The 18529-nt window shown below is 52.9% G+C and overlaps 1 protein-coding gene across 6 annotated transcripts; it reads right to left on the bottom strand.

The window, feature by feature from the left end:
- Positions 1-3657: 3657 nt before the first annotated feature.
- Positions 3658-18267, bottom strand: FLCN (folliculin). Of its 6 annotated transcripts, none has more exons than XM_023746015.1 (12): positions 17174-17789; positions 16493-16757; positions 15169-15315; positions 13872-14093; positions 12947-13107; positions 10778-10869; positions 8889-9076; positions 7989-8102; positions 7136-7259; positions 5821-5952; positions 5607-5712; positions 4717-4918 (listed from the first exon to the last, which is right to left on the bottom strand). In XM_023746015.1, exons 2-12 carry the CDS (start codon positions 16733-16735, stop codon positions 4717-4719), a joined length of 1731 nt encoding a protein of 576 aa, XP_023601783.1. In that variant the 5' UTR covers positions 16736-16757; positions 17174-17789. The 6 variants fall into 6 exon arrangements, 5 of the variants coding, with proteins under 5 accessions (XP_023601784.1, XP_023601785.1, XP_023601782.1 ...); XR_002826758.1 differs by having other exon boundaries at positions 4782-4918; positions 5497-5712; positions 17174-18263; XM_023746016.1 differs by lacking the exon at positions 7989-8102 and having other exon boundaries at positions 3658-4918; positions 17174-17795.
- Positions 18268-18529: the final 262 nt, after the last annotated feature.

Consider the following 18529-nt stretch of genomic DNA (forward strand, 5'->3'; position numbering starts at 1 on the left):
ACCTGCAGTTACAAATCAGTTACATTACCAAGTTTTTACATTACCAAGTTTTTCTTTGTTTCTTAAGTTGTAGAAAAAGTACAGTTACAAACTACTGTTACAATAATACTAGTTTATGTAATTGCCTATGCATTTACTTTCATTTAGACCTTTATATGTCTACATGGCTTTGAGATGCTGTCAAGGTGAATGAATCATTTCACCTTGCAATACTCCGTGAGCAGTTCTTGCTGGGCATGTCTAGCGGTCATGAACTACCTCACTTTTCATCTGGGAATGTCTTGACTTCTCCCTCACTATTAAGGACAGTTTTGCTGGATATACAATTCTTGGCTGACTTTTGTTGTTTTGTTTTAGCACTCTGAATATATTAGCCCAGTCCTCTGGTCTCCAAAGTTTCTGATGAGAAATCTGAAGACAATCTTATTGAGGATTCCCTGTATGTAATAATTCACCTTTCTTCCTGCTTTCAAGACTTGCTCTCTTTTGAAAGTTTATGTTTCTTGGTGTAGGTCCTTTAAAATCTTAATTGGAGTTTGTTCAGTTTTGTGTATGTTTATATTTGTATCTTTCATCAAATTGAAGAAGTTTTCAGCCATTTCTTCAAATATTCTCTTCCCCTTTCTCTTTCTTCTTTTTCTGGGACTTCCATGATATGTATATTGGTCCTTTTGATTGTGTTCCATGGGTCTTTTAAGCTCTATTAGTTTTTCTTCAACCTCTTTTCTCTCTGTTCCTCAGCCTTGAAAATTTCAATAGTTTTATCTTCAAGTTCACTGATTCTTTTAATTGTTCAAATTGGCCTTTCAATCCTAGTAAATTTTTCATTGTAGTTTTCTGATCAAGAATTTCTTCTTGAGGAGAACCAAGATGGCGGCATAGGTTAACGCCGGAGTTTGCTGCCTCGAACAACCACTTCAAAAATACAACTAAAAGACAGAACGGACATCACCCAGAACCACAGGAAGGCTGGCTGAGGAGAGATTCTACAACTAGAAGGAAAGAGAATTCCATACCGAGACTCAGAGGAGGCGCAGTGCGGAGGTGAAATACTAAGGTGCGGAGGTGCATGTGGAGCGGGCCGGCGGCGGAGGGCGCGGTTGTTGTTTTCAATCAGGAGGGAGTTTCAGACTCTGAGCTCCAGATCCGGGCGAGTCTCTAGGGACCCAGACTCAAACGGGAGAAGCAGGAAGGCAGCTTTCTCTCCGAGGTTTGCAGCGGTTGCAGAGCCGCTGGGGACAGAACTGAGAGCAGCCATAACTGCTCGCCCCGCCCGCCCTGTAGATCCCCTGGGACCCGCCCCGCCCAAGCCCTGCACAGAGGCATTTGCCGGATAGCCTCAGGCAAAGGCTAGATTAGCACCGCCCTAGAGATTCAGCACAGAAGCTCTCCCACTGCAGACACAGCTGACTCTCATAGCCAGTTAGCCTGGAGGTCAATTCACCCCTAGTATTGCCGACAACAATTAAGGCTTAACTAGAACAAGACTGCGCACAAAGACCACAAGGGGGTGCACCAAGAAAGCATAAAAAATGTGGAGACAAAAAAACATGACAGAAATGGAGGATATAGGGCTAAAAAACGCACTTTTGAGGGCTTTCAATAATTTGCTAGAAACTGCCGATAAACTTGATGAGAGCCTCAAGAAATCTAATGAGACCCTCGATGTTGTGATAAAGAACCAACTAGAAATTAAGCATACACTGACTGAAATAAAGAATATTATACAGACACCCAACAGCAGACCAGAGGAGCGCAAGAATCAAGTCAAAGATTTGAAATGCGAAGAAGCAAAAAACACCCAACCGGAAAAGCAAAATGAAAAAAGAATCCGAAAATACGAAGATAGTGTAAGGAGCCTCTGGGACAGTTTCAAACGCACCAACATCAGAATTATAGGGGTACCAGAAGATGAGAGACAGCAAGATATTGAAAACCTATTTGAAGAAATAATGACAGAAAACTTCCCCCACCTGGTGAAAGAAATGGACTTACAGGTCCAAGAAGCGCAGAGAACCCCAAACAAAAGGAATCCAAAGAGGACCACACCAAGACACGTCATAATTAAAATGCCAAGAGCAAAAGACAAAGAGAGTATCTTAAAAGCAGCAAGAGAAAGAGACTCAATTACCTACAAGGGAATACCCATACGACTGTCAGCTGATTTCTCAACAGAAACTTTGCAGGCCAGAAGGGAGTGGCAAGAAATATTCAAAGTGATGAATACCAAGAACCTACAACCAAGAGTACTTTATCCAGCAAAGCTATCATTCAGAATTGAAGGTCAGATAAAGAGCTTCACAGATAAGGAAAAACTAAAGGAGTTCATCACCACCAAACCAGTATTATACGAAATGCTGAAAGGTATCCTTTAAGAAGAGGAAGAAGAAAAAGGTAAAGATACAAATTATGAACAACAAATACACATCTATCAACAAGTGAATCTAAGAATCAAGTGAATAAATAATCTGATGTACAGAATGAACTGGTGATTATAATGAATCAGGGACATAGAAAGAGAATGGACTGACTATTCTTGGGGGGGAAAGGGGAGTGGGAGATGCGGGAAGAGACTGGACAAAAATCGTGCACCTATGGATGAGGACAGTGGGTGGGGAGTGAGGGCGGAGGGTGGGGCGGGAACTGGGAGGAGGGGAGTTATGGGGGGGGGGGAAAAAGAGGAACAAATGTAATCTGAACAATAAAGATTTAATTTAAAAAAAAGAATTTCTTCTTGGTTTATTTTTACGTTTTTTTTGTCTGATATTTTCATTTTGTTCACACATTCTTTTCTTTTCTCCACATCTTCCTTTAGTTCTTGCATCTTAAGACAATTGTTTTAGATCTGTAATATATTTGTCATTAAGTCTTTTTCTTAATGGACAGATTCTGTTTATTTTTTCATTTGAATGGGGCCATATGTTCCTATTTCTTTGTATGCCTTATGATTTTTTTAAACACATCTAGTAATGTATTAACTGAAAATCAGATACTCCTCCCCAATGTTTTGTTGCTTTTGTTTTTTTTCACTTATTTTTATTGTTGTCAGCTGTCTCTTTGTCAAGAATAGGCCAGAGGTGTAAACTTGTTTTTCTCATGTCCTTTGTGAGTAAACAGTGGGTATGCAGCCACCTAATTTCCCCCATATGCTTGGTTATGTTTGAATGTCATAGTCTTTCATATCTGGCTCCTGAAAGAAGAAAAGCAAAAACTGAAGTGGGTGGAGGAGGGCACAGCCCATTAAGTCTCCCACTAGTCACTTCAGCTAGAGGAGGGGCTTGCAACAAGGGGAGAGGTGCAACAACAACGGCTGCCAATCTCTTTGCCTGCACCTTTGTGATCAGAAGTAGCAATCAGTGATGGGAGCACAGATCTCTAATAGTTAGGACAGGGTCCCTTTTACCATCCTAGCTCCCACGCTGTGTGCAAGCTGCTGAACACTGCCTGCCATGCAGCTGGGGGTAGGGGAGGGGTAGCTGCTGCTGTGCCAAGAGCTGAAATTGACCAAAATTAACCAGTTTACCAGTCTTTCCCTGGAAGTTGTAAGCCTTTAACAGACTCAAGTTCCAAAATAATTATATCATTACTGGTGTTATTTTAACCATATTTTCTGTGATTGATCCCAAGAAAACTTTAGTTATGAAACCATGTGGTCAATATGTTATAAAAATACATATTTATTGTTTCGATGTTCTTACATAATACAGATACCTAGTCATATACTTAGTCTTCATGTTAAATATAAACAAACAAAAACTAAACAAATCAGCAAAACTGCTGGAAAATCCCTCCAAACCATGAACCCTTATAAAAATGCAGAGAGGATGAGATGATCTTACCTTAAGTCACCATGCTCTGAAGATTAACTGCAGCCAAATGTGAGTGTGTAAAGAAGCAATAAAAACAAAGTGACGTGGAAGAGCACACAGTGAGCTGGGCAAGTCAAATGGCTCCATGAACATTTCGGCAAAGTGTCATCTTTGTGTAACAAAGATCAGGGGCTTGACCTCAAACTATAGGGTAATTTCAGAGCAATACCAGGACAGCATGGCCAGAAGACTTGGTAGTCACATGACTTCAGAACATGAGTTCCCAAGGACCCACCGATGAGGAATACCTCCTCTTTACTCTGAAAGCCTGTCCCAGAGCCCTAACTCAAAACCAGGTTACTAAAAATGACTAAGGATCAGCACCTGTCTTGAAAATCCACAACTGTAGCGATACTACATGTGTGCATTTAATACCTGGAGAACTCTTGCTGCATTTCAGAACAGAAAGTTTTGAATGTTAACCTCAAGAGAAAGTTATGATATTGTGGCTAAAATACCCAGGTCAGGACTGGCCTGACGTGTCTTCCCTATAAAAGTTGAGATCTAAGTCCATGAGCGACAGGAGACACAGTTTCCTTCGTCTTCTCTCACAGGGGTGCACTGGTGCAGGGGCCTGTCCTTGTCACAAGTCTCCCACGGTCCTCTTCAGGCTGGAGCAATGGAAACAGCTGGTGGGATGATCCCAAGAACTCACCACACCCAAATCCCACACACAGGCATAGTTCAGCCCCAACAGTTTGCATGCCCTGCTCGGACACAGCTCCGTGCCAGCAGTGCAGGATGGGACAGCCTATGACGGCCACCAGACACCCAATCTCTGAGTGCAATGGCAAGGATGGCCATCACCACTTCCCAGAAGGCATCCCAGACTGACTTCCATGGTGGGTCAATTACGAGGCTCTGTGGCCGGGGGACTCCGGACCGTGGACATGAGGTGGGACTTGTAGGTTTTGCTCAGGCCTGTCATCCAGAACTTGAGCAGTTTGACGTTGTCCTCCTCAGACGCTCCGAGGATACTCAGGAGCTTCTGCGTGTCCTCTTTGGGCCGACTGTCCACCTTGGTGAATTTGAAAAGGACCTTCACTTTGCTGCAGAAAACCAAACAAAACACTCAGATGCCACAGCACAATCACTGAGCTCTGGTCTGCAAGCAGAGCTGGAATTCAAACCCTCAGAAGGGACAGCACAGCAGGGCCGCAGACCACCTGCAACCTTAGGGTCTCTAGTTTGCCCATCAGTGACAGCCTTGGGTAATATGGTTGGTGTATCAAAATGGGAAAAAAGGAGAAAAAAAATTTTCCCTTAAATTCATCAAAGAATTTGGTTGATCCTAAGCTTCGCTGTATTATTTGAAATCAGGATAATGTTTTACTAATTAAATTTGACAAAAAATTACTAAGAAGGCAGGAGGAAATAAAGTAACTTGCTTCAGTAAAACAGAAATACCTATTTATCTGACTTTCAGATTTTTAAAGTTAATTAAGCAGCAAAAATAAATGCTTCCCTTGGAGGCAGGTGTCACCCCTGTCTCATAGAGGAGCAGCCTGAAGCTTGGCACCAGGTCACTTGCATGGTGTCACCCAGCTAATATATTCGTAGTGGAGCTGGTGATTGAACTCACTCTTAACCTGTGCTCTTAACTGCTCTCCGGTAGCCACAGCCTCACCTCTTTCTCTGAAAACAGCTTCTGGTTCTCCTTAGCAGACACATTGCTGCCGGCAATCCAGCCCTCTCATCAGCAATGAACGCCCCAGGAGTGCAGTGGCCAGTACTTACTTCATCCACTCTTCTTTGAGGCAGATGAGGCACTGGTCAACCACATCCACAGACAGATTCTGGTTGGTCAGAGCAGCTTCCATCTTATTCAGAATGGTCGGGCCCACTGGGAACAGGGAGGGGCACAGCAGGCGGGGGAGGAGGGTCAGCCCAGGAGGGGAGGCGCACTCCCTCTCCCAATCTCGTGGTGCAGGCGCCGCCCAGAAGCACCCACCTCGGTCTGCAGCCACAGCACTCCCACTGGTCACCACGAACTCGTACTTGCTCAGAGACTGGTCGTCCTCACACCCAGCCGGGGGGAGGCTGGAGGGAGCGGCTGTGTGGACCTCCACTACGACAGCGAATTCTGCAGCAATACAAACGCACTGCTCCCAGGAGCGTCCTCCACTCGGCAGCAAGCCCACCTCTGCCTGCTGCTCAAATCACCTGATCACCCAGGGATAACCTGTCTCCGGAGATGAACACTTGGGCATTTAAAACTTTCTGTGGTTTATTTGTAAACAGTTAAGGTTTAACTTTGTTACACTAACACCATATTATTTTACAATAATACTAATTATATACCTCAATTTCCATACTACTAAACAGCCCTATGACCACTAGAGAGAGGTGCCACAATTCCCCCATTCTGTAGACAGGGAAACGGACTCAGAAGCCAAGTGACTCGCCGGAAGCCACTAGAAGTGGTAAGACTTTAAGCCCATCCTGAAACCTGAGCCTGCGTTCTGAATCGGACCCAGGACAGAGGCCCAGCCTCGGTGCTGAATGGAGGCTGCTCAGGGCTGTGGAGGCCAGCCGCTCTGCCACTGCCCCTCCCACCACCCGAGCGCAGGGCTGCCCCTCGTCGGTGTTGGAAGCCCCGGCTGCCTTGGCAGCTGCGATGGCACCCAGGCTGACTCCTGAGCTTCCTAAACCAAAAATGAGGGGTGCTGATTAGCTTCTTGGTAGTAAGCTTGCGGGTGCTGAGGGCGGAGCCGGCTGAGCAATGGATGCGGAAGATGCAATTAAGGCCTATAAAAGGGGAGCATCTGAGATCATGCTCCCCAGCATGTCCTCAGTTTTGGCTCAAATAAGCTCTTGTTTTAAAAAAGACATGTAAACGGAAGAAACACTTGGAGAGAACAAGGAAGTTTGACAGAACATGAGAGCAAAGGAGCCCACGAGACACATGGACTATGAAGGCGGCTGTCGCAGCCCAGCAAGCCCCCAGCTCGGCGGCATCCCTGACTCACCTGCCCAGACGCAACTACAGTCCTTTGACAGCCACTGGCTGTTCCCACTCCCAGACTGCGGCCTGCCCCCGACTGAAAACCATGCCCTGTAAGCCACCCTCACTATGAAGTGGTCCAGTCCAAACCTCATCCATTTTAAAGGCAGAAAACAAAGGCCCAATGGCACTGGGAAAGCTGGTCCTGCAATGGGGTACCCCCTGCTCCCAAGGCCAGCAGGCGACATCCTCGAACGCACAGCGAAGGCCCGGCCCACGTCTAAGCCCTGGGCGCTGGGCCTCAGGTGAGGAGAGCACGCACCTGAGGAGAGCACGTGGGTGGGGATCTGCACGTGGGGGCTGAGCCCCAGGAAGTTGCAGCGGTAGGCCTCCTCGTACTGGCTGCTGTAAGGGATGACGCGCACACAGCCCACGGGCAGCATGGTCTGGAGAGGAGAGAGGGACTCAGAACCCACAGCAGATGGAACACGCTGGCCCTGCCTGGCTCCCTCACCCACCTTCCAGGACCCTCTGCAGCGCCATCCAAAGTCTCCCTCCTCCCAGGAGGCGTCCCTGGTCACTCAGCCCCCTGGGTGTCTCCTGGCCACTGGTCAGGTGTAACTCGTGCTGCCTCTTGCTTTATGGTGCTAATTCCTATATAACTCTTGTATTGCTCAGATAGCGGTCTCTTCCTGCACCCAACAAAGAGATTCCATGCTTTCTGAGAGATTGTCATATTCACTTTGTGCCTCACAGGCCTACGCAGCAGACGGCAGGCATCACACTTTCTAGTGACTTAAACACATGAGCGCCAAACCCGGGCCGTGGCACCCATGGCACCTCTGGGATGGGACAGCGTGCTGCCCCTGCACCACCCCCATCGGACTGTTGTGCAGAGGCAGTGCGGCGACCCAGAGCTGCTGCCACAGCAGCTGTGACCACCCCATGGCTTCTGCAAGTGCCTCAGGGGATGAGGACGGGAGAGAGGGTCATTAGTTCTCAATCTATCAGGAAGCAAAGACTCCTTCCACTAGAAATAAAAGCCATAAATAACTGTCATTTTTAATAGTGGAGGGAAACACGGATCTCAGGAAGGAGCATCAGTGCACCCTAACAATCACACCCAACAAATACTGTCCTGCTATAGAACAAGGAAGAACAGAAGACACCCTTACCCGGAGAACTTCAAAAGCTGACAGGACAAGGTCTGTGTCCCTGCTTTTCCAGATCACCTGGTTCCCCATGAGAACGTGCCAGGCCAACATGCGAAAAGACGAGGCACCCAGGACCTGAAAAACAGAGCTCGGTGCTCTCTGCCCTGAATGTGCATTCTGTCCAACTGATGCTACTTGTGTGTCCATCTAGAACCTTCTCTGTACAGTCAAGGCAGGCAGGTCAGAGAAGCAGCCACTTAGATTCTCGGGGAGGCTGACTGGCTTGCCCAAGGTCAGAAGGCAGATAGTAGTCCCCAGATTTGTACCTAAAATCAGATCCTAAAACTCTTGCACGTTTTATAAGAACTTTTTCTCATTTTTATTTTCAAATCCTTGAAGCAGAAAAAGTATTAGCAACATTTACCTTCTCTGGCTACACACTTTACTTTGCTGAACCACGTGAAAGCAAGTGGCAGGTGTCAGGGCACTGCAGGCCCAGGAAGAGCAGGGTCTCCACAGCCTTCACTCCACACCCAGACGCTGCGCGACGTGGCAAACCCAGCGCCCAGAGCCAGACTGCTCCAGCCAGCGCTCCTCCCACCGGGCCTGTCCCCGCCACGCTGCTCCCCGCCCCGCCCACACTGCTCTCATCCAGACCAGCCCCCGCCCCCCGTTTTCAATCTTCTCAAGGATATGCTGTTTGTTTTAGTGACTGCTTTTGTAGAGAGAGAGACCTCCATTTGCTGTTTCACTGGTGAATTCCTGCATGTGCCCTGACGGGCATGGACCCGCAGCCACCAAGGAGGGTGGTGGTCACTCCTCACCACCGTCCCTGCGGGTCTTGAACACCATGAGCCCCGAGGACCAAGTGTGCTGGAGGGGACGAGGGGGGGGGGCGCGGCTCTGGCCCCTGCTGCCTACCTGTCTCATGTGCCGAAGGGACTGAAAGACGGACAGCTTTCGGGGCTGCCAGCTCTCACAGTCTGAGAGCGAGGAGGAACCTGTGGGGCATTTGGTCAGCTCCCGCCCCTCTGCACCCTCTGGCAAGACAGAGGCTTTCTCCTCTTCAGCCTCCGAGTTGTCCCAGCTTTCTGATTCCTCTTCTAAATCTGCAAGACGGACAACAAAGACAGTTATGAAGCCTGCCGCCCCCTGGACTCCCCCACTTCCTGGCTGCGATGGTCTCCTTGTGTGACCACTTCAGCCCAAGGCCCCTCATGGTTAAGCTACTAGAGGCCGTGGATTGCTGATTGGGGCCAGCCACCTCCACTACTCTTTACTGTTGTTAATTCTCACCCGAGAACATTTTTCCCACTGATTTTTAGAGAGCAGAACGGAGCGGGGAGGAGGAGAGAGAGACACATCGATGTGAGAGACACATCGATTGGCTACCTCCCACACACACCAACCAGGGCTGGGGATGGAACCTGCAACCCAGGTACGTGCTCTTGATGGGGAATCAAACCCATGACCCTCCGTCCACAGGCCGAAGCTCTATCCACTAAGCACACCGGCAGGGCTATACTACTCTTACCCTACAAGCCTTGCGGTGGGCTGGGAGGGCCCAGAGCCTCACTGCGTTGCCAGGCACCTGCAGAACTGCGCGGTTCCCACAGGGGAAAGGTCACGCAAACGGCACGGAGGACAGAGCCTGGCTGCCTGAGCTCCTCCACGGCCTGGCACCACTCCAGGGGCTTCCTCACCTCCTCACCCTTTCACCCTCAATACCATCCTCCTCATTTTAAAGATAAAGAAATGTCTGTTATTTCAATTAGTCTTCATACAATCCTCACCTGGTGAGGCCCTCAGGGAGGGCTATGCCCAGCACATGGAACAGAGCAGAAGGCAGGCCCTGCAGATGGGTCAGCCGCCCCCGAGCCTGTGCTCTGAGCCTCCTGTGACCAGGACACAGACCGAGATGTGACAGAAGCCCTGGAAGGTTGTCCGATGCACGGGGCTCTCTGTGCAAGGAACTCTCACCATCTTCACTAGCCTGGAAACTTACAATCACTACAATAATGGACACTCTAGGGCCAGCCTGGCCATGACTGCCAAGTTTTCTCTCTTCTGAGTACCTTCTGCTCTCGCGGAAACTATTTGCTTTTCCCAACTCAGGAGAGGGTTTGCGTGCAAGCGTGTGGAAGTCACCTGACTGCAGGAGGGGCCTTGCGACAGCTCCAGTGTTTTAAGGTCAATTATCTGCCACTGCAGCACACCAGCATGGCTAGCAGCAAGCTACACACACGCACCACAGTCGGATCACCCACCACGCCGCTGAGACTGTAGACCTCAACCACCAAGCGAAGGCCCTCTGGAGGAAAGCACAGCCGGCGGGACCAGGGGTTCCCGGGGAGTTCCTGAGCGCACGGGCCCTGCGCCCAGACACGAAGAGCTGACCCCACACCTGAGAGGGCGGCCCAGAGACAGTGAAGCGGGAACCGCCGCCCTTGATGGGAACCCTGGCCCGGCGGCAGCACAGCTCTGTGTTGCTAGCGAGCAGAGTACGAGAATCTGGAGAGGCCAAGCACTTGGTTAACGATAAAACAGGGACAAGAAAGCTTCCCATCAGCCAATCCTTACACAGCCCGACAGGGGCTTTTCCCGGCTGCCTGGGTCACAGACGCTCCTGGACTGTCCAGGAGGATGAGACAGGAAATCAAGACAGGAGCGCATGGGCTAAAGGGCAAGCTTCTCTGAGAGGCTCCTCGTGGGCTTACCCCCAGGGTCCCCCGGTCAGCTCTCTGCCGGCCTGAGGAGGCCGCTGGCTGGGATGGCCCCAAGGCCGCGTGGGCAGAGGGCGCCCCGCTTACCCGCGAGCTTCTCCATCTGGACCAAGGTGTCCTCGGTGGGCGCGCCCTCCAGGAGCTTCTCCGTCAGCCGGCTGCCACACGCCTTCAGGAGCCTGAGAACAGAGCCCTCATGTCTCTCGTCAGGAGAAAGCTGAACCCGACGCCCCTCAAGCCTCTCGCTCTAACTCCCAGTTTATAGAAAACAGAGCAAAAGAAACCAATGGCCCAGCTCCCCCAACAAAAGGCACAGGAAAAGCAGGGCAGGAGACACTATTTCAGATAAGAGATTTACAACAATCCACACACTGCGTGTGACCCAATTCAAAAGTCACTTGTGAGGCAAAACAGGAAAAGTGAATGTGGACTGGGCTGGATGGTACTAAGAAATTAGTCCATTTTGTCGGATATGATCATGGTTTTGCAGCTGAAATGATACAATTGACATTTGCTGTAAAAAACTCTAGGAAAAAGGGAGGGGCACATGAAAAAGCAGATGCTGACAGCTGCCAAAGCTGGACGACAGGGATGCCGCGTGCACGGTGCTGTTAATTCTACTCTGAGCCGCTTAGAAACGTCCTACATAGAAGTGATCTTTGCCGAAACCGGTTTGGCTCAGTGGATGGAGCGTCGGCCTGCGGACTGAAAGGTCCCAGGTTCGATTCCGGTCAAGGGCATTACCTGGGTTGCGGGCACTTCCCCAGTTGGGGATGTGCAGGAGGCAGCTGATCGATGTTTCTCTCTCATCGATGTTTCTAACTCTCTGTCTCTCTCCCTTCCTCTCTGTGAAGAATCAATTAAAAAAAAAAAAAAAAGACTCACTAAAAAGAAAAAAAAAAAAAGAAGTGATCTTTAAGAGCCAGGAGCGATGGATGTGGGAGGTGGGATTCGCAGGTCTTGGGAGCTGCACCCGAGGGTCCCCCTCTGAGCTCCTCGCCCACCAAGACCTTAGACAATGAGCCCTAGACTTCACACTGACGGCACAGGAATGAGAATGTGGGGGGGTCTTCGGAGGATCTTGCAATGGAGGGACTGAAACAATCGGTGGCCAGAGGACAAACAGTGGTCATTTCAAATACATCACAAATCCACGGACGCTCCTCCCTTCCAAAGCGGAAGACTAAGCCTCTCCTCCAGCGAGGCTGGCCTCGGGGACACAGCACATTCCTAACCAACAGCGGGACACGGCCGTGTGGGCTGCGGCCGGTCAGGACCTTGCATATCCCACCCCCTGCTCTCCTTGGTCGCTCACTCTGAGGGAAGTCAGCTTGTCTGTCCGCACGCGAGGGGCTGAGGCCTCCCGCCCACAGCCAGCACCCCCGTGCCAGCCCCGTGAGGGAGCCAAACCGGATGGCGGAAACCTCCTTAGAACCTGAGCCGGACCGGCCAGCTGAGCCTCTCTCCACTCCTGACCACGGAAGGTGTGGGAGGTAAATGCTCATCACTGGCTACAAAGAAGGGAGAAGATCCCTTGTCTTGGAATGCGACTATCTTTTTTTTAAAAATGTATTTCTACTGATTTCAGAGAGAAGGAAAAGGGAGGGACAGAAGCATCAATGAGGAGAGAGAATTACTGATTGGCTGCCTCCTGCACACCCCCCACTGGGGATCGGGGGTGTGTGTCCTGACTGGGAATTGAACCGTGACCTCCTGGTTCATAGGTAGACGCTCAACCAGGGAGCCACAGCGGCCGGGCCTAGCTGTTTTTTAGAGGACGTTTATTAAGGCTGGGGACAGCGAAACAAAGGGCCTAGGATAGAAGCAACAGGAGAGGGACTCGCTGGGGAAATGAGCCTCAGCTGGGCTGCTTGGGCTCAGTAAGAAGTCCGAGAAAAGGGGGCCTGAGGACAGGGCCAGAGGTTAGCCTGAAACGAGCTGGGAGCAGCCACTGCCCACTGGCCCCTGGCTGCAAGTCTCCTGGGGGCCCTTAGAGTTTAGGAAGGGCGCCTGTGGGGAAGAAGAGGGAAGGGAAAGGCACAGGCGTGCTCCTGGGAGGGAGCGTGCACGCTGGGACTAGCATTCAGAAACATCACTGGGAAGGGAGCTCTACAGGACGCGTCCTGCACCCCCTCAGGGAGAACCGGGTCCAGGTCAGTGCTCAGTACACTGCATACCACAGAGGCACCAACACTGCTCTCCCCGAAGTCCTCCCTGCTCTCTCCAGAGCTGCTGAAAGGCCTGCGTTCTCCTTACCACGCAAAAGAGGTGTGCAGGCACGCCCAGAGGTTGTCATCGCTGGTCAAGGAGGTGAGCGACCGGGCGGCGTTGCCGTTCCTCTGGTGCAGGAATGGGGTGAAGGCTGTGTTCATCCTCTGGGCGCGCTGTGGGCACCCGAACTGCTCTGCCTCAAACACCTGCAACGCAGAGGAGGGAGCCCTGTACCCAAGCACAGCAGCCAAGCAGCCGTGGGCTCCCAGCCAGCATCCCGATGCTGCCCCGAAGCCTGTCCCCACCCCACGCAGAGCACAGAGCGCCAGTCTCGTGATTCCGACAGAAGGGTCTGCTCCCCAGCTGTCGGGACACCCCTGCCTCTCCTACGAAGGCCTTCTGGGGCGCTGGAGGGACACTGAGGCAGCAGGCGTGCTCACGGCCACGACTGTCATGCTCCACATCTGTCCAGTCCTCCCACTCCAGGCACATGGAGGGCTCATCGCACAGAGCATGTGGGAGGACATGTGACCAGCACCCTCACTTCCCTCGAGCAGGCAAACGAGCAACATGGCTGTCGGGACCCTACAACAAGCAGATCCCACCAGTCCCTGCAATGGACAAGCAACCTGAGCCAGAGAAAAACTGTTGCCAGGCATCACCTGGCTGGCCCTGAGGTGCAATGCCAGCTGGGGGTGGCAGGTCTGCAGCCTGGTTAGTGACCAGGCCTTTGCAATGGAGGCCAGAGGACAAAGACATCAGATGAAGCCAGGTCTGACTGCAGCCAAGAAGCCAGAGCTGAACCAGACCAGGACATCAGAGACCAGAAAAGCAACCGGACTGACTGGCCGACTGCCGGGCCTCCGGCCACAACTCCGACCCTAAGGCCAGGAAACGACAATTTACTAGCAGAGCAGCCACGGCAGGACCACCGCACACACCCCGCCGCCCGTTCCCCCATCGGGGCCACCTTGAGCGCCTTGCCCTGGAGCTCATCGATGATCCCGCGGATCTTCCCGAGCAGGAAGGGCCAGGAGTTGATGAGGTAGATGCGGTCCATCATGATGGTGATGATGCTGTACCAGCGCTGGAAGCCGCGGGCCAGGCTGTCTTTGATGAAGAAGGTGTGGCTGAACACAAACCCGTGCTGCTCGTCCCCGAAGAAGATAGGGCCTTCACGGCCAGGACAGACCTGCGCCAAAGACAGTCCTCGCCTTGCTTCCAGGACAGAGTCAGCCTCCCGCTCAGATTCCCTTCCTGCACTCATCAGCCACGTTAATTATGGGGAAGGAAAGAGGAGGGAATGGGAGGAAAACTGCTCCCGTCTCCTCCTGGGACCCAACTGTTTGTTATCATGGAGTGCAAGGGCCAGCCAAGTAGGCTCATTACTTTTTTCTACCTTGAGCCCTAAGTAACTCCGACACAAATAAATCTACCCCAGACTCCTATCTGCCAACATCACTCTAAACACACTGGAGAGCGGCAGGTGAGACAGCCACTGCAGAGCCCATGTGATAAAATGTGCTGCATTTGTAGGAGGACTCGGGTCCCATGACAGCCATGCTCCCTGTACACACAACCCCTTTGGGCATGATCGCCTGCCAGCCAGCAGGTTAGGAGCAGAATAGCAAGAGGCGGGAAAGAGCTGAAGGTGGGCACACGGAACAGTAAGTGAGCCTGAGAGCGGGGGCTCAGTGGTCTGACCAAGTGGGCATAGTGACAGGAAGTCTCAGTTACTGGATTATGAATTCTTCCTGAGAGATAAAAAACCTAAAAGCTAAGACTGAAACTCAACAGCAGCAGCCACATAGTTTAGAAACAATGGACTCCCTCTTCAGGAGGATCTGAGAGCACATGCTGACTGAGGGGTAAACTACATGCCCAGAAATATCCCCTACCTTAGAAATGTGTCCATTAAGAATCAACAAATAACAAGTTTGGTGCTTCAAGTGATAAGTTAGCAGCCACTTAGAAGCCACTAGCCCAGCACAGTGTGTTTTGGACTGTGGAGAAGGGGCCCCCGGGGTGGACTGCGGAGAAGAGGCCCCCAGGGTGGACTGTGGAGAAGAGGCCCCCGGGGTGGATTGTGGAGAAGGGGCCCCGTAGCGGCCCCCCTCCACCCCCCGCCCAGCTCAGGGTCTGCCTGCAGCTTCTCTATAGGACTGACTCCTGTCTTCCTTCCCATAGCCCCCTGGGCCTGTTCAGGGAATCCTGGGGTACATGAGATCCCCAAAAACAGCCACCCCCTCCCACACCGCAGTGCCCACCTCACAGCTCAGGCTGCGCACGCAGGCCTGGCGGACAATGCTGAAGAGCTGGGGGTGGCTGGGGTGCTGATGGCTGACATATTTAATCGAAGTCTCTTTATCGTGGCTCAGGTACCCGGGATGCCCCACAGCAAGTGACCGGCAGCCCTGCCCACGAGAAGGAAAAGAAAACCAGTTAGTCGGGAAGCAGGCACCATGCTTTCTTGCCCTGTGCAGAGCTGAAGTGGAGACTCCATACAGTCCTAACTGCATGCCAGTTATACTTCCCTGAGGATTTCGCTGTTTCCTGACGAGGACACCCAGGATGCAAAGACCACAAAGGTTTCACAGGGTACGAGTAACAGATCCAATATACTGAGCACTTACGTAGCAGGTGTTAAGAAAGCTCTACAGCCTTGGCCGGTGTTCTCAGTGGTTAGAGAGTCGGTCCACGCACCAAAGGGTCACCGGTTTGATTCCTGGTCAAGGGCATGTACCTGGGTTGCAGGTTCAATCCCCAGCCCCAGTCAGGGCATGTGGGAGAGGCAACCAATTGATGTGTCTCTCTCACTTCGATGTTTCTCTCCCCCATCCCTTCCACTCTCTCTAAAAATCAATGGGAAAAATATCCTTGGGTGAGGATTAACAACAACAAAAAGCTCCACACACATTATCTCTTTAATCCAAAGAACAGCCTTATGAGAAAATCAGTGAGACTGCCCATCATACAGAAGGGACAACTGAGGCTCACAGCTGCGAGTGGCGCATAGTGCGCTGTGCTGGCATCTGTCCTTGGTGTTGACACAGCCACTTGGCAGGAGTCTCAGGAAGAGGCCACAGGTATCAGCATCAGTGTGAGCCAGAATCCAACACTGCCTCTGATGGCAGGGCCCAACCCAGGTCCCTCACGTGAAGAAGTGACCTGGTGAGGGAACTTCAACTCCGCTTCCCAGAGCTCACAAAGCAGCACACAGGAGCCCCAGGACCCCGCGAGGAGGAAGCGCCCTAGAACACCAGCCAGAGAGAATCGAGCCTGGGATGGGCCAATGTGGACACGAGTGTGAACAGAGCGTGTGGTGGGGAGGCTGAAGGGCAAATGGGATGGTGGTGGCGACAGTCTGCTGGCACAGGGTGGGTTGAAAGGCTGAGGCTAGGATGAAGGGAAAGAGCTAGAAGGATATAAAAGAAGCCAACTCCCTCCATGGAGAACGGTCTGCACACACCACTGGAGACCACACTCCTGGGAGGCCCATCCACTGCACCACGGCCCCTGCTGCCCCCAGGAGGCCCCCAGCACAAGCGCGCGTCCTGGAGGGAGAGAAACGGCCCAGCCCCCGACACTTGCCTCGCACATGTCTGACTTCTTGGGTCCCGGGCTGCTGGACTCCGTGCTGGCCCCTTCCGCCGGGCTGTGCGTGCAGATGCCACTGCTCATCTGGATGCCACCCTCCTCCTCCTCGGCCTGCTCCCCCTGGCCAGGGCTGTCCCCAGCCCCCTTCGGAAGAGGGGCATGCAGAACCTCCGTGCAAAAGAGAGTGCGGGGGCCGTGGAGCTCACAGAAGTGGCAGAGGGCGACGATGGCGTTCATGGTGCCCTGGAGACAGCACGGCCTGTGTTGGGGAGGAGGGAAGGCCATCAGCTGCCTGTGTGCTCACACCACAGACCCGTCAGCAACTCTGGAGCCTGGGACTGGGCAGATATCGCCAGGGGCTTCCCATCCGGCAGAGGTGGCCACCCAGCAGGCAGCACCAGCCGAGCACCTATCCTGTGCCAGCACCGTCCTTGGTGCAGGGAGAGCAAGACAGTCCCTGCCCACGAGGAGTTACCGCCAACAGGAGGGAAAAGATACTTCCGCGATCACAGACAGCCCTTCAGTCAGAGTGCTGGGCGGCCTCGAGGCCACAGCACAGAGGGCAGTGCGGAGGGAGCTCAGCCTGCGGGGGGGGGGGGGGGGGGGCATGTGAGCAGCTGCCTCCCCTGCCGATGCACTAGGAGCGCCTGCACAGGGGTCCTGGCCGAGCCACACCAGAGAGGGAGGTGGTCTGGACAAGGCTCCTCAGCAAGCCCTGAAGGAACAGCGGGCAGGGAGCCAGGGGCTGAGGCGGGCACGGCTGGGGCTGAGTGTTGGCAAAGCTGAGGGAACAAGGGCAGAAAACCAGGAGGAAGAAGATGTTAGGGACCTTTCATGCCATGGCAAGACCCTGAACTTCTCTGGCAGAGATCAGAGAGCCTTTGCTGGGTTCTGCTGAGAAACATGATAAACATGAACTCTGAGTCGTGCCTGCGAAGCCTCCCAGGGGAGATGGTGACGGCAGAGGGAGCACTGGCTACAGCTGAGCAGGGGGTCAGTCTGGTGGGGCCAGGGGCACCTCGATGGGGCCCAGAACCCTCCCAGAGCCTCGATGTGAAAGGAGGGAGAGCTGGACAGGGTGACAGATAATGGCAGGCAGTGAGGTGAACTCCAGTGTCACCTGGAGACCAAGTGAGCACCGTGGGAATCGTGAGAGGAGCAGAGGCCGGGGGAGGCCGCGGAGGGTGGGCCCAGCACATAGCAGAGGGCTGGGCTTGGGCAGCTTGTTCATCTTAAGGGAGGGGAGCGGGATGTGAGTGCAGAGTGTCCGCTAGTCGGAAGAACCAGGCAAGGCTGTAAAGTAGGAGCGTGTCCACTGGGCTGGCAGGCAGAGGCGGTTTGGAAAGGAGAATACAGGCGCAAAGGCACGGAGGAGGGACAGTGACGGCGGCTGAGAGCACGTGTGTGACGTGGAGGGGGCTGAAAGCCAGCAGCCGTGGCCGGCACTGAGAGTAGATACCCTGGAAGCACGCGCCTCCGTCTCCCTCACCAGCCACCTTCCAGGTGTTCCCCAGCGGCTGCGGCTCACAGTGCAGACCACGGACCATTCCCACCGTCCCGGCAAGTTCTGCCAGGAAGCCTCGCTCAGAACAATCAAGGAAACATCTAGGTTCCTGAATGAGACTGAGGGGTGGACACTGCCAGGTTCTAAACCCTCTCTCCCACCCCCACTACAAGCCAAAGAAGGTGGGCAGCCTCTGTCCTCACGTGCGCGTAGGCAAGGGCATGTCCACAGCCTGGCCATGACAGGGCCTGCCTGGGACAAGAACCTACAGGGAAGCAAAGCCTCAGCGAGTGAACATGCACAGCGGTGGGGAGGGGGGGCTGGGAGGGTGCCGTGGGGGACAGCGTCCTCAACACCCCTCCTGAGGTGCCCCTGATGTGCCTCCGAGCAGCCCCTGCTGTGGCTCTGCTCTGGCCATCAACACCGCAGCTGCCACCACGTCCGCAGTCCTCGTCCCGGAGGCAGGGGCTGGGCTCAGTGGGTGGGGGCAGCAGAGGCCAACACGGAGCAGACACTGGGAGGGAAAG

This window comes from Myotis lucifugus, unplaced genomic scaffold (genome assembly GCF_000147115.1).
Source record: "Myotis lucifugus unplaced genomic scaffold, Myoluc2.0 scaffold_616, whole genome shotgun sequence".
Classification (NCBI taxonomy): Eukaryota; Metazoa; Chordata; class Mammalia; order Chiroptera; family Vespertilionidae; genus Myotis; species Myotis lucifugus.